Genomic DNA, 18,167 nt, shown 5'->3' with positions numbered 1-18,167 from the left:
TAGCAGGGATTACAGTAGGAAGAACAGATTTGTTATTGGTTCAATATTCATACATAGACATCATGTAAGGGGGCGGCTGTGCATCAGCTGTTAGAGTTGGTCGTCTCTCAACTGGAAGGCCGAGGCATCGTTCCGCAGCTCCTGCAGCCACATATACTTGTGTCCTTGGGGAAAGACGCTTTATCCCAAGTTAGTCCAGCTGCTCCGTTGGCCATGTATGGATATGTAATAGCCACAGCAGCCTCTACAATCAGTGTGTGAATGGGTGTGAATAGGTAGATGTGACTTGGGATGTAAAAGCGCTTTGACTAGTCAAGAGACTAGAAATGTGCAATACAAGCTCAAGTCCATCTACCATTTACATCACAGTTTTCATTCCTTAATGCAGTATTTAACCGACAGGTGTTGTATTTATTCATCACAGCCAGTATTAAAAGTTGGTCAATTGGTAATTGGTCTAAAACCCTCTAATTATTCATCATTCCAACTTCATTTCATGAGGTATTTTCCCGCTGTTGCATTGTTTTGGATCACTACACTGGCTGCCAGCAGCCTTGGTTTGTGCTGTGTCTGTTTCACATGATTGAATCAGCGGGAACTCAGATCAGGGGAACAGCATTTGTTAATGGAACATTCTGTAACTTAGAGCGACATGTCTTATATGAAATTATGCACATTTTTTATTTTCTGTTTTTGGAGCACAATTGAAAGTCTGTAGGCCCAGTAATGAACCTAAGATTTCTGTGGTATTGTGCCAGGCATATGCTGTGTGAAGACCCCTCAGCAATAGATCTAGAGCAATACGCTATGTGAAAAAAATCATGTTTTCCATTAAATATGGAGAATATGGTGCAAATATTTTAGACTTGATGTAACAGACTGGACCATTTCTATTTAGAAAACATTTCCAAAATTAGATTTATTTGTAATGACAGAAAAAAATGAACTCTTTGAAACTGACTTATTCTGTGCAGAAGTGAGTAATGGCACACGGCTTGAAAACATTATCTTACTCCAACATTTACTTTGTTACGACTGTACACTCTAAAGTCTGGTTCATTCGTTTAATAGCATCCAAAATTGGTATGAACCTGTTTCTCCTAATGACTCAAGTATGACATCATTGAGCAAAGCACTGAGCAGCAAAAGTGAAAGATGAATTAAATTACTGCTGGATCCAGAGGGACTTCACTGTTGTGCTTGGTCATCAAGGGTTTTTTCCTCTTTAATCTCCAGTTAGCAGCACTTGGCTTAACACCATCTGGTGCGTGTTCTTTGCTTGCACCATCAGCCGACTGGCGGCTCATAGTGCACCTCGCAGATTGCTGACTGCAATCCTCTTGATTGCTCTTCCTGATGCTTCCAAACTCTGCAAGAGGCTCTTTCATGTTTTTTTCAGGAGTCGGCTGGACTTTCGTAGCCCTCTCTGCCCGCTGCCCTTTGCCTTGAACACCTTGGGCCATCTTGACTTTATCTGCACATAATCCCACAGTTAACGTGTTTGAATTACACTGATCCTCTTCAAGGCATTTTGCCCTCCTCAGCCTCAACCGCCTTGTCCCAATCTCTTGCTGGAGAGGGTTGGGGTTTTGTCTCACCACCTCTGGGCCACGTGCAGTCCGCGCTTTAACACGGGACAAAAGTGAGGGAGGGGCAGGCTTGCTGCACAGAGGAGCTGGGGTACCTTGACACACCACATCCTCCAGAAGTCTGTTTCCATTCTGCTCTATGGGACTGGAGCGAATCAGCTGTGGCCGTGTGGATCGATTTTGCTGTTGGGCCTTAAGTGGTGTAAAAGAAGCAGAGGGGCATTCTGCAGCTTTCACCAGTCTCTGCCTTACACATGATTTCACCTTCCTTGGACAGGGCTCTTTCATTGTCCCATCCAGTTTACAGGAAACAGGTTTGGCCTCCTGATCGATAAACTTCAGTTTCTGCCTCTGAGCCTCCCTCACTTCCTCTGTCAGCTCCAGCGGGGCGAGCTTCAGAGGGCGCCTCACTGGTTGATTTTCAGCCTCCCTCTCAAGCTCAGGCCTGGGTGACTTTAGCAGCAACAAGTCCAACTGTGTCATGCCCTCCTGCGTCGGCAAGCAGCCCGTAAGCTGACCCACTGCCTCCCTTCCATGTGTTGATGACAGATGGATGCCAGGTGTTTTTGAATTGCGGCCACTTTTAGCTTCCAGTCGGAGGTTTTGACCATTCAGATGCAGCATGGTATTTTTAACCTGGGTGCCCAACATTTCTTCTTGTGGGAGAGCCCCCTGAACAAAAGAGAAATGATTAACTCTTCACAAATCACTCACTGGTAATGTGGTCTGTGCTCCTTGGAATAAAACTACCTACACGTCTAATAATAAGCTGCTGGAGGTTGTCTTATTTTTCCAAAATAAATCAAGCACTTCCAGGAAATTACCTATGATGACACTTTAACTCAAACAAAGCCTCTATTTTGTCTGCTTTCTTTGGGTTTTTGTTTTTGTAAATTATCCTCATTGTTCTAGTTTTATTTATTTAGATGTTATGTATGATGTGTGAGAATTTCAAACAACTTTATGTGTCAATAATGCGTATTCTTACCATGTAAACTGCAAGGACCTTTGGAAGAGCAGTTTCTTCTAGGCTAAATCAAATGAGGATCTCAATCAACATACAAGCAAACATTAGCGTACCGATAGCGTAGTGATTAGCGTAGTAATCCAATTTAATAAGTGTAGTATTCCTGGAAAGGTTTATATGTTTACAGGCTACCTTTACCTTGCCCTTTCCCTATCTTTAAATACAGCCTGAAGTTTAGTTAGTTAATCCTTCATGAATGCTTTGTAGACGTGTAATAAGCCAATAACAAGGCCAACAACATTTAGTTACCAGGTAAGAAAAATCCCCTTGGCGTGCTTTGTATGTTTAATCGCTCTTCAAATAGTCTATAAAATCCCTCTGTGAAACGCTTTGCCTTCTAGAAAAGGTTACTACAGAGCATCAGGACCATAGTTCCTTTAAGGAGCTTTCATTCATATATTCACCTGCCTGAAAAAATAAGCTTCAACCAAATCAGGAAACCTGTTGCTTTCTTGCATGTAGGGCTGAACACTTAATTGCTCATTTAAACTCTTAAATCATCACTAAAGGGTCAACATTTTCTTCATAAAATAATGACTTTACTCAGAATATGATTTTCTTAAAATGTTTTGCTTCCATCATCCATCAAGTCTTAAGATGAAAATATTAACCAGAAGTAAATATATTAATTATTAAGTACCAAAACTTTTTGTATTCACATTGACTTTTTTGCCCAGAAGCTTCTTTTCTTGAAGCTGCAAATCTGTTCATAACTACCGACAAAGAGATAATACTTCCTTATAAATAGAAAAAGGCCAAACAAGTGTAGGAACACTAAGTTTTGTAGGGGTTCAGCCGTCTGCTGTAAGGCTGTTAGAGAGCTTGTCAAAGAAAACAAGTTACTACAACGTAAAGCAGCTGCACCTGCAAACTGCTTACTACTGTTTTAATTAGCATTTGTGAGGGATTTACTCACCCTGACTAAAGCTATTAGTTACCACCTACAAACCCTTTATAACAGCTGATAGGAAGTGATAGCAAAACATCTTGGAGGTTCTACATTTATGCATGAATTCAGAAGTAAAGATCTCTTCATAATAATATTGCAGTATGCATCATTGTCCACACAAAAAATAAACATAATTAACTGCTATTTACTTCTGGAAATATTCAGAGGTTAAGGAGACCCTTATATCAGTTCCTTATTAGCTTAATGTCTCACATATTAAAGCTGTACACACTGCACTACAGGCACATGCCTTTCCCACTTTCATTGCATGTTATGACTACCATCAGCTAATTCCATAGCTTTTTTCAAACAATTAAAAGGTTCAAACTATTTGTAGCTGAAATGCAATATACTCACAGGCTTGGTAAACATTTCCAGTTGATTTTGTGTAAAATCCCTCCTCGCAGGGAGAACATTCGTTTTGTCGTCCCTGTGTTTATAATGTCCGTGCCACCTTGTCAGAGACAAGTAGGTACAACCCATTAGGTTTTAGAAGCCATAATGTTATTAGGCAGATTAGGGTCACGCAGCAGTGCAGCGCAGCACAGCACGGGGATCTCTGGTGATCTCCAGCTTAAAGGTTAGTCAGTATGCACACTCATTCCCTTGCTTTGTTTACAACAGTTTTTCTTCATCATCTGCACATCAGTTGTATATATTGACATAACATGAATGAATGGCAGATCACTTTGTAATAATGATGGAGTCAAACGCAGTAAGAGTTGTATTTTTATTTGGCAGTTGACTTGCCACTAGATGGTGCCAGAGACCTCGTTTCACTGAATGCACCTTCATACTGATTATGTAGAGAGCTTATAACAAATCCTCATGATGCATTCTGTCACAAACAATGGATAACATTAGAATGGAAAGCTTGTTCTTACATACTCTGTTTATATGAATTTTACATTTGTATTTTCATTAATAAAATCATTTTCAGGAAATTTGAAACATAATACAGAATTCATATTCATGCTATTTTTATTTAAATTATAACTAAGGTTTGTTATTTTAGGGCTCAGATCTAAATAAGTGTTACCCAATAACCCCAGATATTTCTAAAGGAGTGGTTAAAGTTCAGGGCACTGGTGCCATGGTGGTTGGTGTGTGCACCCAATGTGCAGAGGCTGTGGTCCTCCAGACAGGCGGCCCAGGTTCGTGTCAGACCTGTTGCTCCTGCACATCATTTCCCACTCTCTCTTTCCCTTTTTCTGACTCTATCCTCTGTCCTTTCTCAGGAAAGGCATATAAAGCCAAAAAATGTAAATTTAAAAAATCTGACTGGAGTTGAACTTATTCTGAGCTGATCATATTCTCTTAGAAACCCTGGCTCTTGTACAAGTTCTCTGTGTAAATCTCTTCAGGAATAGACAATTCTGTGATTTGTGTTGCCGACAGGAAAGTCTGCAGATTTTAATCACTTTCAGACAACAGATTGTTTTAAAGTTTGAGCGCCATCGCTTCCACGTCAGCCTCATTTATTATGTTTAGAGGCAGATTATCACAGAGTTTTCTTGCGATGGATGAGACTTGTTTTGGCAGGGTGTTGTGCCCCCTACAGTTGCATCATTTTTCATCAGGCAGACAGACTCAATCATTGTTGAAAATCTCCTGTTCTCCATCGTCTGCTTCTCTTGCCTCGAGCCCCACAAAAAACCAACATGTCAGCACCTGCTTATTGCAAAGCTTCATCATATCATTGGTGTGGTAGAGATGGTCCCACTGCAGAACAATTTGGCTCAGCTTACATGATCATTTGAGACGCAAAATTACAGGCTTGACGCCAAGAGATGGCCTTAACGCCCCTTTGCCACTGTTCTTATTGTGTCGCCCTCTGCTTTGCCTGCCGTCCACAGCTGACAATATAATTACTGCGGTGTGGGAGGGATAAAAAGGGATGTTGCCTTGTCATTCTCCCACATACTGAACACCCAGCTGCACTACATGGGCCACTTGGAGAGAAGAAAAAGACTGGATAGTAGAGATCATTTAACGGATACATTCTGTTAGAATTGGTGATACTGTAAGTAACACTTTATGCCTCAAGTTGCTGGTGAATGGTTTTTGACACCTATCTACCAATACCTATATTTTGCACCTTTATAGGGCAATTTCTCAGTCGCTGGACTATTTTCAGGCCAAAAACTACAATTTAAAGGCTCCAAGGGTATTGCAAGTATATCACAAAATATAAAATTAAAATTACATACAGCTTAGGGTTCCTTGAAGTGTTCCATACATTTTCCCCCCTTTTGTTCACTGATGGATCTAATGATGCTTACCCCATATAGCTTGTTTGTTTTGTTCAGCCTCAGATAATAACATGATACATTATACCATTTTCCCCAGGGGTCTTTTCTGTGTTCATACAGCAATATTGTAAAGTTGGTCAATGCACACACATATGGAGGGCTGTTCTTATGCAGTTGCGTCACAACCTCCATTTCCCACTGCGTAGGTAAACAAATGTCATGTGTGCTGGCCAATGTTGGACGGCTCCAAGACAACTAATGTTAACTACCAACAAAATGAGTCATGGGTTGATTTTTGGAGCATCGAGGAGGTTAAAAGGTCTCAGAAATTTTGGCAGATGGGCATATTTGTCAAATGTTTGACACCATTCATGTAAAAACAGAAGTTAAATAACCTGTGAGGGGCTTTTTATGTCTGCTGAGGAGTGTTGAGAAAAGGCCAAGAAACTCTGATAGCGATATGTAAAGGTACAAGGCCAGCTTAGCAAAAGTGGAGGTTCTAGTGATGAGATGGACAAATTAACCATTGTGCTTATTGTTCAACAAGTTGGGTTAGAATTCTCAGAACCAAACAAGTTGTTAAACCAGTAGATGTTGTCCAATCTTGTGATGTTCTGCTGATGTTGAACTGGATAGAGACGGTGAGTAACATTAGCCTATCTTTGTTTTTATGCTGGTCATCAGTTATAATCCAATTTGGCTAGTAGCTGAATTACTGAATATTTAACCAGCCTACAGTACTACTGCTACTACTAATACTGCTGCAAAAAACTACAGCTACGACTGAAGCCACCATTTATTTGCTTTAGTTGGTGGCTCAATTGTGATCCCACTGCAAACAAACCACTCCAGGGTTTGATTGGAAATGAGCCTGGACCTCCTCGTCTAGGCGATTTCAGCTTGCTTGTGTTGTTCAAAGTGCGATTGATGTATTCAAATATGTCCAACAGCCCAAGGGGTGTAATGCCCCCTGTTTCTAAACGACCACTCCAAATGATCCAGGTGTGAAAGCACTCTAAAAATGGTGGCCAAAGACTTACATGGGTATGTTTTTGGTCTAAAGTAGGTTCTAATTAAAAATGATCTTTTTCATACAGGTCCAATTATTCAACACAATTTAAGAGTTCAAATTTTAAGCAATACAGCAAATAAGCAAATTTACCAAAATGATAAATCGTTGGTTTAACACTGAGTACCATGGGAAATAAAGCAATGGTAGAATCCGTAAAACATAAGTAGCAATTGAAATAGCAGAGATTGTGTTTTATTGTTGAAGCTATGGTTGACCTCAAAGTGATCTTTGCCTGAAGTCTGAATATTTCTTACTCAGAAGATTCAGTTCAGCTTACAGGGTTTCTTTTTATTACAAGCATGGCTCACTTGGAGGTCAGGCACCTCTTTGCTTGAAATGTTAGAGGGCCACACTTCACTGAAACTTGACTTTAAAAAGCCTTTTGATTTAGAGATGAAAAAGAAAATATGTTCCCAGCTTTGTACATGAAATATACCCAATAGTTTTGTTAATGAGTACCTTAAGTAAGAGTAAATTCAGATGTGATTCTGAATCAGTTTAGCTTGAGAAACCAGCCATGGGCACATTTAGAAATCACTAAAACTGTCTTTTTAATGAATAAGTAATACTTGAACCTCAGGCCTGAATTAGATTATTTTCAACAATGAAAAACTGTTTTGTGAATTTAAAAAACTGTAGTTGTTGGGCTGTTAGAAGAAGACAGAGGCTTTCAGAAGGAGGCTCATCATTTTTATTCAAGTGTGTTATGGCTTCACCCAGGCTGTGTAACCCAGTGAGTCATCCACACCAAATCATGCACACACACATAAAAAAAGAAAACATACAAATGTAAAATGTTATGTAAAATGTTCATTTCACTCTGAACAATTTTCAACAATCACTTCTCTGTGTGGTGAAAACAGAGGGGACTCAAACTGGAGTGTACTGTACAGACATCAGTTTTAGAATTATGACAGAGGACATCAGTGGGTTCAACATGACCATCAGACCACATGGATGCCAATGAGCCAGGATGTAATCTCCTGTTAGGATATGATACATATTTGTTCATCAGACCTATAGAAGAACCTATATTGCAAAGGATATTTTTCTTAAATATAAGTTATGGAACACAGCCTTTCTATTGTATTGTATTACACAGATAGTAGTGCAATTTATGTCTCATTATCCCTGTCATAGGAAAACATGGCACTTTGGCCAGCACATACTGCCACATGCAGTAAAGGATGTCTGGAAGCCAAGCACAGGTAAGTACAAAGTGCCGGAAAAAACAAAACAAAGGACAGTCAAAAACCATCAGGAAATCAATTCACGTTTGTGTTGTTTGATGCCACATGGAAGGAAACCACGAGAGAAAACGAAATGATGCGGTGTAAGTCTGTTGATGGCAATGGTTTGTGTTGCTGTTTCTCTGCACCATCTGTGTTGTACGGTAACATTCAGCTGAGGACCATCAATATGACATGTGGCATGAAGGCAGACAAATCTGAGTAATATGTATGCACGTGGGACGGCTATGAAAAACGACGTGTCTTGCAGCTCATGAAAAGCAAATGAGTTCATTTGTGTGCTGCTTCCTATCAAAAATCCATTATGGCTGATACATTCCCCAAAAATGTTGCATGGAAAAGTTTGACTGTGAAGTGAATGGAAGGCAGACAACACTGATTACCATCAGTGGCATTATTATAGGTAGATATTGGTTCAAACCCCATCAGTATTAGACATGTTTAAAGGATAATTCCATTTCATATCAACTTGGGTCTCTTTTTTATAATTTTGACCACCAATTTTAGGAAACAACACAAAATTGTGACATAAAAGTCCAATGGTGAAAAGTTACATAACAGGATTAAAACTAGTGGATAGGATCATAGTTTAGAGGTCAGGTTGACAGAAGACACAATTCTAAAAATGAATTTTTCACTAGAATGTTCTATTGCTTCGGTTGACAGCGTGGCTAAAGTAAACATTGTTGAAAATTAAGGATTTTGTCACCTAAATACAATGAAATGCAAACATTAGATATTCTATTATACTGTAATAACATGAAGAAACATTACTTTTGTGTGGATCTTGGCACCCCCTGTGGACTAGGTATGTAGTGTGAGGTCCCCTGTAGATCACTATTAATCTGGATTTTGTAATCCCAAGAAAAGACCAAAACAAGCAACTCACCAGTCAAACTCCTATTACTTTCTGGAGGACTACCCCTTTTGTGACCCTCAATCCAAAGTCAATCTGTTCCGACTGACTTGAATCTGCTGCACTGATCAATACTTTGAGGAATTCTGAGCAATGGATTAAATGAGGAGCTTTACTGATGTTGATGAGCCCACAAATAATTGTCATCAAACTCTGCCTTTTTCCTTGGCTTTTTTTGTGTTTTGGTTTCCAAGCCAACACTCAACAACTTTGTCACCAGAGGTAACCTCTATAAAAGAAAAGAAAAAGCTCAGATAAGCCCTGAGACTGTGAAACAGAAGTAGACGTTGCCAACTTTGACATCCATTCTGTCTTATAGTTTTAATTCCTTTTGACATAATTTATAATTAGATGGCTGGATACACAGATGGATTGAAGGACCTGCATCCCTCTTGTAACATGTCTTTCACTTTGTCTTCTATAGTTCAAAGGGTATATCATTTTCAAAATTAATACTGATCTGTTTTAAAATATAACTTGAAACTAGTGATTAAGACCAAAAGTCTTTACTGGATCGTTAAATCAAGTGAGAAGTATTATTTTTCCCACAACCAATGGGGTTGTTGGACATTAAAAGAAGAATGCAGGATTCACTTTGGCAACCACAGGGTAGCTTCACTTTTTGTGTACATCCTAATTATAAAAGCACTTTGTGATGCATGTTGAGTGCCATACAGCAGAAAGATAAACTATAACTTAAGCTAATGAAAGTAGCAACAAAAAGGAGTTGGTGGAGACCAAAACATGACCAAAAAGAGTTTACTTCCAACATTTCTCCAGGTCATACAATTGAACTGTAGACAATGTAAGCTGGTTATTCAGACTGGAACATTTGTCCAGTAATTACCGGTTTTCTTAAGCATTTGATATTCAAGCAGAAGAGAAAAGCAAATTGCCTTTCAAGCTTTTACCACAAGAGGATTTTATACGTCAAATGATCTCAAAATAAACTGCAGAGCCCATGTTCATCTTAATAATGTAAAATGTCAGGCAGTGCAACAGTGTGCTCATCCATGTCTTTTTAAGAGTTTGGGATAACAATAACGCTCATCTAACCCATGAATAAGCTGTTTCAGGCTTTCGCTTCACAGGACATTCTTATTATGAGGATACATTTATTGTTGGTTTTGGTCTTTTATGGGGATTTGTCAGTTAAATATATCCAGCATGACATTTAAACCAGTCAAAGCTTGTCTTATAAGCAATGTTGTGGCATTCCCTAATCCAAGCCATTACATCTGAGACTACAGTGTGTTAACAGAGAAGATTGATGGTCAAAAAAAGATACCCAAGTTGCAATAGATGGAGTGGAAGGGAATTATCTTTTAAATATTTGATTTTGTCTTTTCAAAGGGAGTGAATCTTCTGGCGCAGGGTTTGTACAAGGTTATAGAACAAAGGTATCCGTTGAGATGTGACATAGTTTGTATGGACTTAGATGTGTCTATACATTTACCACATCTGTGCTGCAATAAGCCCCAAAGCCAGACCTCCATAGTCTTCCAACAGGTTTGCTAAAGCGCAAACAGGTCTGCACCCACCAGAGTTAAATGTGCCCACTTCAACAGAAACACTGACTGCTGTTTCTTCAAGGCACGTATGCTAATGTGTAAAAATACATATGCATCTCAGCCATGAAAAGGCCTTTTTATTCCAAAGGTTGTTATAAACATATTTTACAGGATATTTAGATAAGTCGGTATAGTTCCAATAATAGAACAATGCTTTTTAGGCCTTATCTCGGACTCCACGCCTGGTGATGTTTTTCATGACTGATTAGGATTCCTGGCATTTTACCTCTTGCCAAAACAGAGTGGTATTTGCCTTGAGAGGCATGCTAAGCTTCCAAGGAAATGAATAGAAGTCTGCTAAACACTAAGACGCAAAGAATACTGCAGGTGATGGGAGTCTAAGTCCAAAAAGTGGTGCAAGAATTGATAAATTAACCATTGAGGAATGGAACTTGGTGAGGGAATAAAATAGATTCCAGCCTTGTGAAACTTTTAAAAAAACCTCTATTTACTTGACTTAGCGCTTCAATCATGCTAATTTAGGAGCTTTGATAGTAAAACTGTTTTCTCTGACATCAAGCCTCGGGTAATCTGTGACAGAAAGGGTGCATTGGGCTTAAAAACAGGTCAACATTATCCACAAATTTGTCAAAAATGTCCAGCATGTACAGTAGCTTTTATAAATTATGCCTTTAATGCAAAGGGGCTTTAAGACATCTGCTCAAGAAGAAACACTGGACTTTTTGAGATTATGATTTGATACGTTCATATATTTGGCCAGCTCCTCTGCTCTGTTCAAATCGTTAAAAAGAGGGGGGGGGAGTCATTTAAAACTGAGGGAAAAGATTGTTAAAAAAAAAAAAAGATATCAAGTGAAATCAAGTTTATCCCTTTAAGAACTTCTAAACAGCTAATGTTGTGGATCATTCTTTAAGACCGTGTGCCATTAAAATACTCTTATTATTTTGTAATCATTTCCCCATTCATCATATAAAGGTCATGCACTTATCAAATCTTTCAAACAGAAATAAAACACCCATATTCCTTTTCTTTCTCTATTACCTTACAGAAACTGAAAGGATCATACTGTTGTTATTAAGTTCTCTTATCAGTGATCTTTAGCTGTCAGCTCGCATTAATCACACTCACTATTTCTGCTTCTTTCTATGATGATGTCTTTCTCAGGTTGTGTTCCCCTAATGGCTCCAAAGTGCATCCTGATTGCAAGAGTTGTCGGTTTGGGACTGCACGCTTTTCAGTCACGGTAAACTGTTGCGTGGTTGAATGTGTGCAGACTCAGGGTCAGCTGCTGCAAGAATGCATCATGTATAATGCAAGACTTCAGCGCATGATCATGCATGTCCCTGGATTGAACTGCTTATGAGTTTAGCAGGAGTTATTTGATTGCAGTTTGAGGGCTATTTAAGGAAAGATAACCTCCTGATCCTCTGACTGTTGAACTGTCTTCAGAAGAGGAGACAGTGCTGTGAAAGCTGCTTTTGATGTATTTGTAGGCACTAATATGTTTTTGATGTTTATAAATGAACCCTCATGATGTCATTGTATGATATAGCGAAACTGTTGATTGGCTATAGACTGTATATATATATAGACGTATATAGAATGGACAGCCCAATTCCTCGCCTCAAGTGAAGCCAAACGATTTAGAGCTCCCTCTGCTGACTGGCTGCTGTACTGGTCTTAAAACCCACCCCCTCCATATTTACAGATAGGACATGGGTCAAACTTTAAAATCAAATACATATCAAATGTATTTTTCTCAAACCCAAATTTGTCCTTATAGTGAGTTATTGACACACTGATTTGTGCTCAAGTCATCTTTTCTTACTTAATTAGTTATTTGATGCTAAAGGGTTACGTTCTCTTCAAACCAACACAAGAATCTTTTCTGCTAAGACACCGCAGACCTGAGCTTTCTTATCAGTTTTATTAAGTAAAATGTGTGTTTCTGTTAGTGGACGTAGTGTGACGTCAATATCACAGCTCTTCTAGCTGACCCCTGTTGCTCAGAATCTGGCTCCAAACTCGCAATATGTCAGCGCCTGTCACAGGGAATTTAAAGGTGCTTTCAGATAGGGTGCATTGTTCATGAAATCCTCAGGGCATGATAGGATTTGGAAGTATTCAATGCCTCTGGCCACTTCCAGGTGTACTTCAGGCTGAGTAGGGAGTAATTTGACAGCCTGCTGGGGGGAGTTGCACTAGAGTGAGGAAAGACTTCAGGTAGTGGATCACACCGACAGAATGTCTGAGGTGGGTCTTGTTTGTTGTGATCTGATCTTACCCCTCTTTTGAATGAGAGGTGTCGTCACAGAGCACCCAAGTGTACATTTTTTAAACTTCTGAGCACACAACCTTGCGTTGCGCTCAGCTCAGATAGCTCTAACATTGCCCAACACATGGACAATTAATTAATCAATAATTAATCCTATTTGAAAGCCCCTTTAGGCTTTATCTTTATGCAGTATAGCATGAGGAGGAGGCCCATTCTGACTATATATACAGTCTATGGTTAAGGCTTGAAACTGACCACCATATTCATACAACCATCACTTTCCTCTGACGTCATGCTCAGGAAAGAAAACTCAAATGCTTTATGATATTGTAGTGCTGTCTTCGAAGTTGCACACCTTATAAACATAATAAATCTGATAATTGTTAACATTCATGGCTTTACAACTGATCCGTAACTTAAAGTAAAATGGATAGTTAAATATCAGGACATATTTGTAAGATAAATCTACATGAGCTCACGTTAGACAACAGCTTGGGAAGCATACAACCACTTTGGCTTATTCTAATGCTGATGTTAGCTGTTGTCTAATGCTAGCATGTGGGTTTTCAAATATGTTGTTTTTGCTTGAAAGACGGTCCAGTTTTACTTTGGGGTTTCACTGTCCATTGTTTTGTCAGTTCCTGTCCCATACAGAAGTGGGTAAATGATAACAGTTTGTTATATTCCCTTAAAGTTAAATACAACCTGTAACACAGTAGTAGCTAAAGCATAATGACATTAATAGAGCTTCCTAACTGAACATGATGTCAGAGGCAAAAGGGGCTGCCATGTGAGCATGATTCATTCTGTCTTTTATGTCTCTTGTGTGTAGCCAACTTAATGGAACAGTAAATCACTGAATGACCCCTGTGCTGCTGCAGTGCATTCAGTGAAAGAAGTAGGTGGTCTCCCTGCCTCTTGTTCAATACTGTTATCCCTGTTTGATGCTCAATATTGTTGTAAAAGAAAAGTCTATTTAGAGAAGATTGCACTTTAATTGAACCAATATTCAATATTGATGTCAATTGGAGGAAAACAAAACAATAATAAAAACCCTACAATTAGTACTATGTGGACGCTTGTCATGATACCAGAATTTTAAACTTTGATATGATCTTGATATCTGTTTCCAAGGCAACAACAATAAAAGTCCTAGGCACCGTATATTGGAATAATTCTTCTTTTTAATCACCAAAACTTGCGACTTCTGCACTTGGTCTAGATTGCACAAAAACATTTGTAAATTTTCAGACAGTGTCTCCTCCTTAGTCGACTCCGATGCTCTCTGTCTTGTCTCTCTGTCATACGCTCACGGCTAAGTTTAAAAAGTAAGACTGAAGCTCTGCAGTTTTTTAGAGCTTTGGTTCTTTTAGACACTAATAATCATTAAAATAACAGAGATTGTTTTGTCTTAATACATCTGGTACTTAAACATTGTGCAATTAAGAACGTGTCCCCTCCTATGCTCTGTATCTTTTTGTAAGAGACATAAATGTAACTTTTGCAGCTTTATGAGACCCCAAAGGACTTAAAGCGTCAGTAATCACCAATTTATTAATCTAATCTCTCAATTTTGTTTGCAGTAGCTCTGGGTTAAAATGTGATTTAAGATTTGTGTGTTTTTTTTTTTAAAGGTTTATTTTTAGGGTTTTTATGCCTTTATCTTAGAGATAGGACAGTGGCTAGAGTCAGAAATCAGGGATAGAGAAATTGGGATCTGAAATCCACTACAGGCGGATTTGCTCCTGGGCCACCCAGTTGGTCAAATTGGCCTCCGTACTGTACATGGGTGATGCACGCTAACCGCTAGGTGCCCCCGAATTACAGGCTTTTTCTAACTTTGTTGCATTTCAATACTATTATTACTATTACAACAGAGATTGTTTTTTTTCTACAATATGTGGTATCAAAAAGTATCAATTTATCTGAAACTTTGACAACCTTAAGCCAGTGTCGTGGGGAGGAGGGGTTTTCCTACAGGTTCAGGTATCTCTTATTATGAAAAGGCTGTGGGTGAAATTAAAGCTCTTGTGGTTAGATCAGATTCTATATGAGGTTGAGATATCAATAACAGCAGCATGATCCTTTGAAACAAAGACAAACAGACGCCCTTCATACAGCTGTTCTATAAAAGACTAAAGAATGTCACAAACCATGGCACACTCAGTAAATGACATCTAATGCACATGCTAATATTGGCAACAATATTTTGGCTTGATGCGTAGTGAGACCCTTAAATTATATGATTGCTTATAGAAAACAATACCTGATGCTTTAAGTCATTTGAAAATCTCTGTCTGCAGTGAGGCAATGGAGTAGTACATAACAGCAAAATTTTCTTCAAGTTAAGGTGAAACAAGCATACTCCCTTTTTTAAAAATAGCATTTCCCCAAGTGTGCATCATTTGGTATGAAACCAAAGTTCATATATCAATATTGTACTGTAAATCTGAAAGAAGGAAGTTCATTAAAGTTTGTGTAAATGGAGAAAATCTCTTGAAAAAATAGACATCCATGCTTCATGCTTTGCATCCCATTTAGTCCACGCTTGCTGTTCCACGCTGTGTTCATCACCTGTTTCCATGAATTTCTTTATATTACATACAACCAAAAAGGGAAAAAAGTGCTGAAATTAGATTTTGGTAAGGAGCAGCATTGCAATTGTTTGACCTTATCTATAAAACATGGAAACTCATTTGTCCAGTGTGTAAGGGTTTAGATGGATTTCCTTCTCCTCATGAGCTGGTGATTGTCTGAGAAGCTGTGAAGCCCTGGAGACACCGAGCTGATGGGCGAGGGGAGGAAGCTGTTTTTCAAGGTGCTTGGTGAGATCTCCTCGATCCTGTAGGAGACCGAGTGAAAGTACTGATTGGGATTCAGCTGCGAACTGAATGAGTTCTGATGGGAGAAAGCACATCCCAAGCCTCCCATCCCTCCCCCAGAGCTGCCGAAGTCATGCGAGTGGTAGTGCATACAGGAGCAGACTGACTGCAAATCAGTCACTTCTGCCCGATACGGTTCACGCCGCCGCCTGCCTCGCGGTAATGATTCGTCCTGGATGTGGATGATCATGCTGTTTCGGTTTCCTGCTAGTGAAGCCCGTTCTTCTGCATCCCGCCGCTCGTCCTCGCTGTTCATAGTCAGGAAGCGGAGCACCACCAGGTTTAAGAAGGCCCCGATGACCGTCAGGCCCACCAGGATATACATGAAGCTAAAGGCCACATACAGGGGCTTCTTCTGGAGGGCCCGGTTCTTTTGAAGGGCCACAAAGTCCCCAAAGCCTATAGTTGTTAATGTAATAAAGCAGTAATAATATGACTGAAAGAAGCTCCAGTCCTCGTAATGGGAGAAGGCAGCAGCCCCAATGCACAGAGTGCCAACACAAGAGAAAAATCCTACAGTCACCATGTTCTCCATGGACACGTCGGTGATGCTCATGCCGCAGCACTTCTTTATCCGCTTCAGGAGGTACTTGACAAAAGTGTTCATCCTCTCACCCAGACTTTGGAACATGACAAGAGTCAAAGGGATCCCCAGGACGGCATAAAACATGCAAAAGGCCTTCCCTGCGTCTGTCCCAGGTGCTGCATGCCCATAACCTGAAAAGAGAGCAGACAGAGAGAAGAAATGAGTGACGTAGGAACATGTTACCATAGAGCGTGGCATTTATGTAGCAGCAGTGGGGTCACAAGAGCTACCGGCCTCTGAAAAAGCCCCACATCAGCTTGTATTTACAAACATGACCAAGCAAGATATGTTCTCTAAGAGTCCGCGAGCACTGCAAAAAGACGTATTGAATAGGTGCGCACTACAAAAATGTGTCCGCTCATTAATCTTATTTGGACTCAAAGATTATGGCAAGCAGGGCGTCCAATTAGTCCAAAGTTTCCGGCGAGGTATAAGAGTTTGGAGGAGGGATTGAAAAGAAGTCACGGGGGAGCCAGTGAGGCTTTTAGCTTAATTAAACTTTATCTTTAGACCACAAGCTGCTGACTCACGCACAAACAGTCTTTATAAAAATCAACCTGGGTGGCCAACAATAGGATGTATACACTAAATTAGATGTAATTTTCAAATGCATTATAAATGATTTGATATGCTTTGCTGGGTACTCACAGTTACTTTGGAGTTACAGTATGAATGGAGCCTACTGCGTTTAAATCTTCAGGGCTGAAAACAGAGAGTCATATTGATTATCTCTCCACCAGCACAGACCATCACTGCGAGCATTAAACACCAAAATCTTGGCCAAGAAACACCCACCATCAGTTGGCATGTGTATCACTTCAACAACCACCTCCCAGAAGGAGACATAATATTTCTGGTGCAGTGTTGAGCTTTAACTTATCTATTTCAGACATGTCCTGAGCAAGTTCTGTGTTTTGAGCTCTCAAATATTGATTCTGTCTTTTCCCATATGGCTAACTACCCACTCGTGCATGTGTTTAGTCATGCGCTTAAAAAAAAAAACTCAGATCTAGCGGATTTGCAACCAGAGCACTTACATTTAAGTACAATATGCACTATTGGCATAGAACTTCAATAAACACGCTGTGTCAGTCGTGTAATTAGCATGGTGGTATCAAAGGTTCAAAGGTTAGATTTTAATGACTCATATTTAAATATTTGATCCTGAAGGGTTTGTTTACTTTTTTCTGTACCAACTGATTTTTTCTTATCAGTTGGCTCAGTCAGTCGCCTCTTAACCGGATGTTGGGGGTTCAATCCCCAGCTCCTGCAGCAACATGTCCGATGTGTCCTTGGGAAAGACACTTAACCCTGAATTGCTCTTGCAGATTCGTATGTGAATATGAACGTGTGTGAATGGGATTAGTTACTTCTGATGGTACTTAGCAGCCGCTGCCATCAGTGTTTGAATGTGTAGGTGTGACATGCGGTGTAAAAGCGCCTTGAGTAGTCAGAAGACTAGAAAAGATCTATACAAGCTGAAGTCCATTTACCATGAATTACCATAAATGCTTCATCTGTCTGAGTTAATTGAGAAAAAAAGTGGCCTTTTGTCTTCAAAGTCTTCAGTTTACAGCTAATCTATTTATTAGCTTGTTTTAGCTTTTAATTAGAATTTTATTTGACATACTTTATTAATCACCGAGGGGAAACACATAGGTCATCAATCACACACATGCACAAACAGGACCTATGCATGCATTAATGGAGAGATGTCAGAGAGAGGCTGCAACACAGGGAGCGCGTCAGAGCTGTAGGAGGTTCTTTGCCTTGCTCAAGAAAAAAAAAAAAATGATCCAGCTTTACAATTACATGACATACTGTAAAAAGAATTGAA

The 18,167-nt window shown here is 39.6% G+C and overlaps 2 protein-coding genes across 2 annotated transcripts in view; both read right to left on the bottom strand.

The window, feature by feature from the left end:
* Positions 1-4,050, bottom strand: LOC136177097 (uncharacterized). The gene is made up of 2 exons (XM_065948189.1): positions 3,923-4,050; positions 1-2,261 (listed from the first exon to the last, which is right to left on the bottom strand). Exons 1-2 carry the CDS (start codon positions 4,046-4,048, stop codon positions 1,161-1,163), a joined length of 1,227 nt encoding a protein of 408 aa, XP_065804261.1. The 5' UTR covers positions 4,049-4,050; the 3' UTR covers positions 1-1,160.
* A 3,507-nt stretch (positions 4,051-7,557) lies between these two features.
* Positions 7,558-18,167, bottom strand: part of kcnk9 (potassium channel, subfamily K, member 9) — a 51,908-nt gene continuing 41,298 nt past the window's right edge. Inside the window, exon 2 of the mRNA XM_020644122.3 lies at positions 7,558-16,461. Coding sequence (XP_020499778.1) covers positions 15,578-16,461 — 884 coding nt within the window. The 3' untranslated portion in view covers positions 7,558-15,577. The remainder of the gene's footprint in view (positions 16,462-18,167) is intronic.

Source organism: Labrus bergylta, chromosome 19, assembly GCF_963930695.1.
Source record: "Labrus bergylta chromosome 19, fLabBer1.1, whole genome shotgun sequence".
Taxonomy (NCBI): Eukaryota; Metazoa; Chordata; class Actinopteri; order Labriformes; family Labridae; genus Labrus; species Labrus bergylta.
This window is presented reverse-complemented; position numbering and strand designations above follow the sequence as displayed.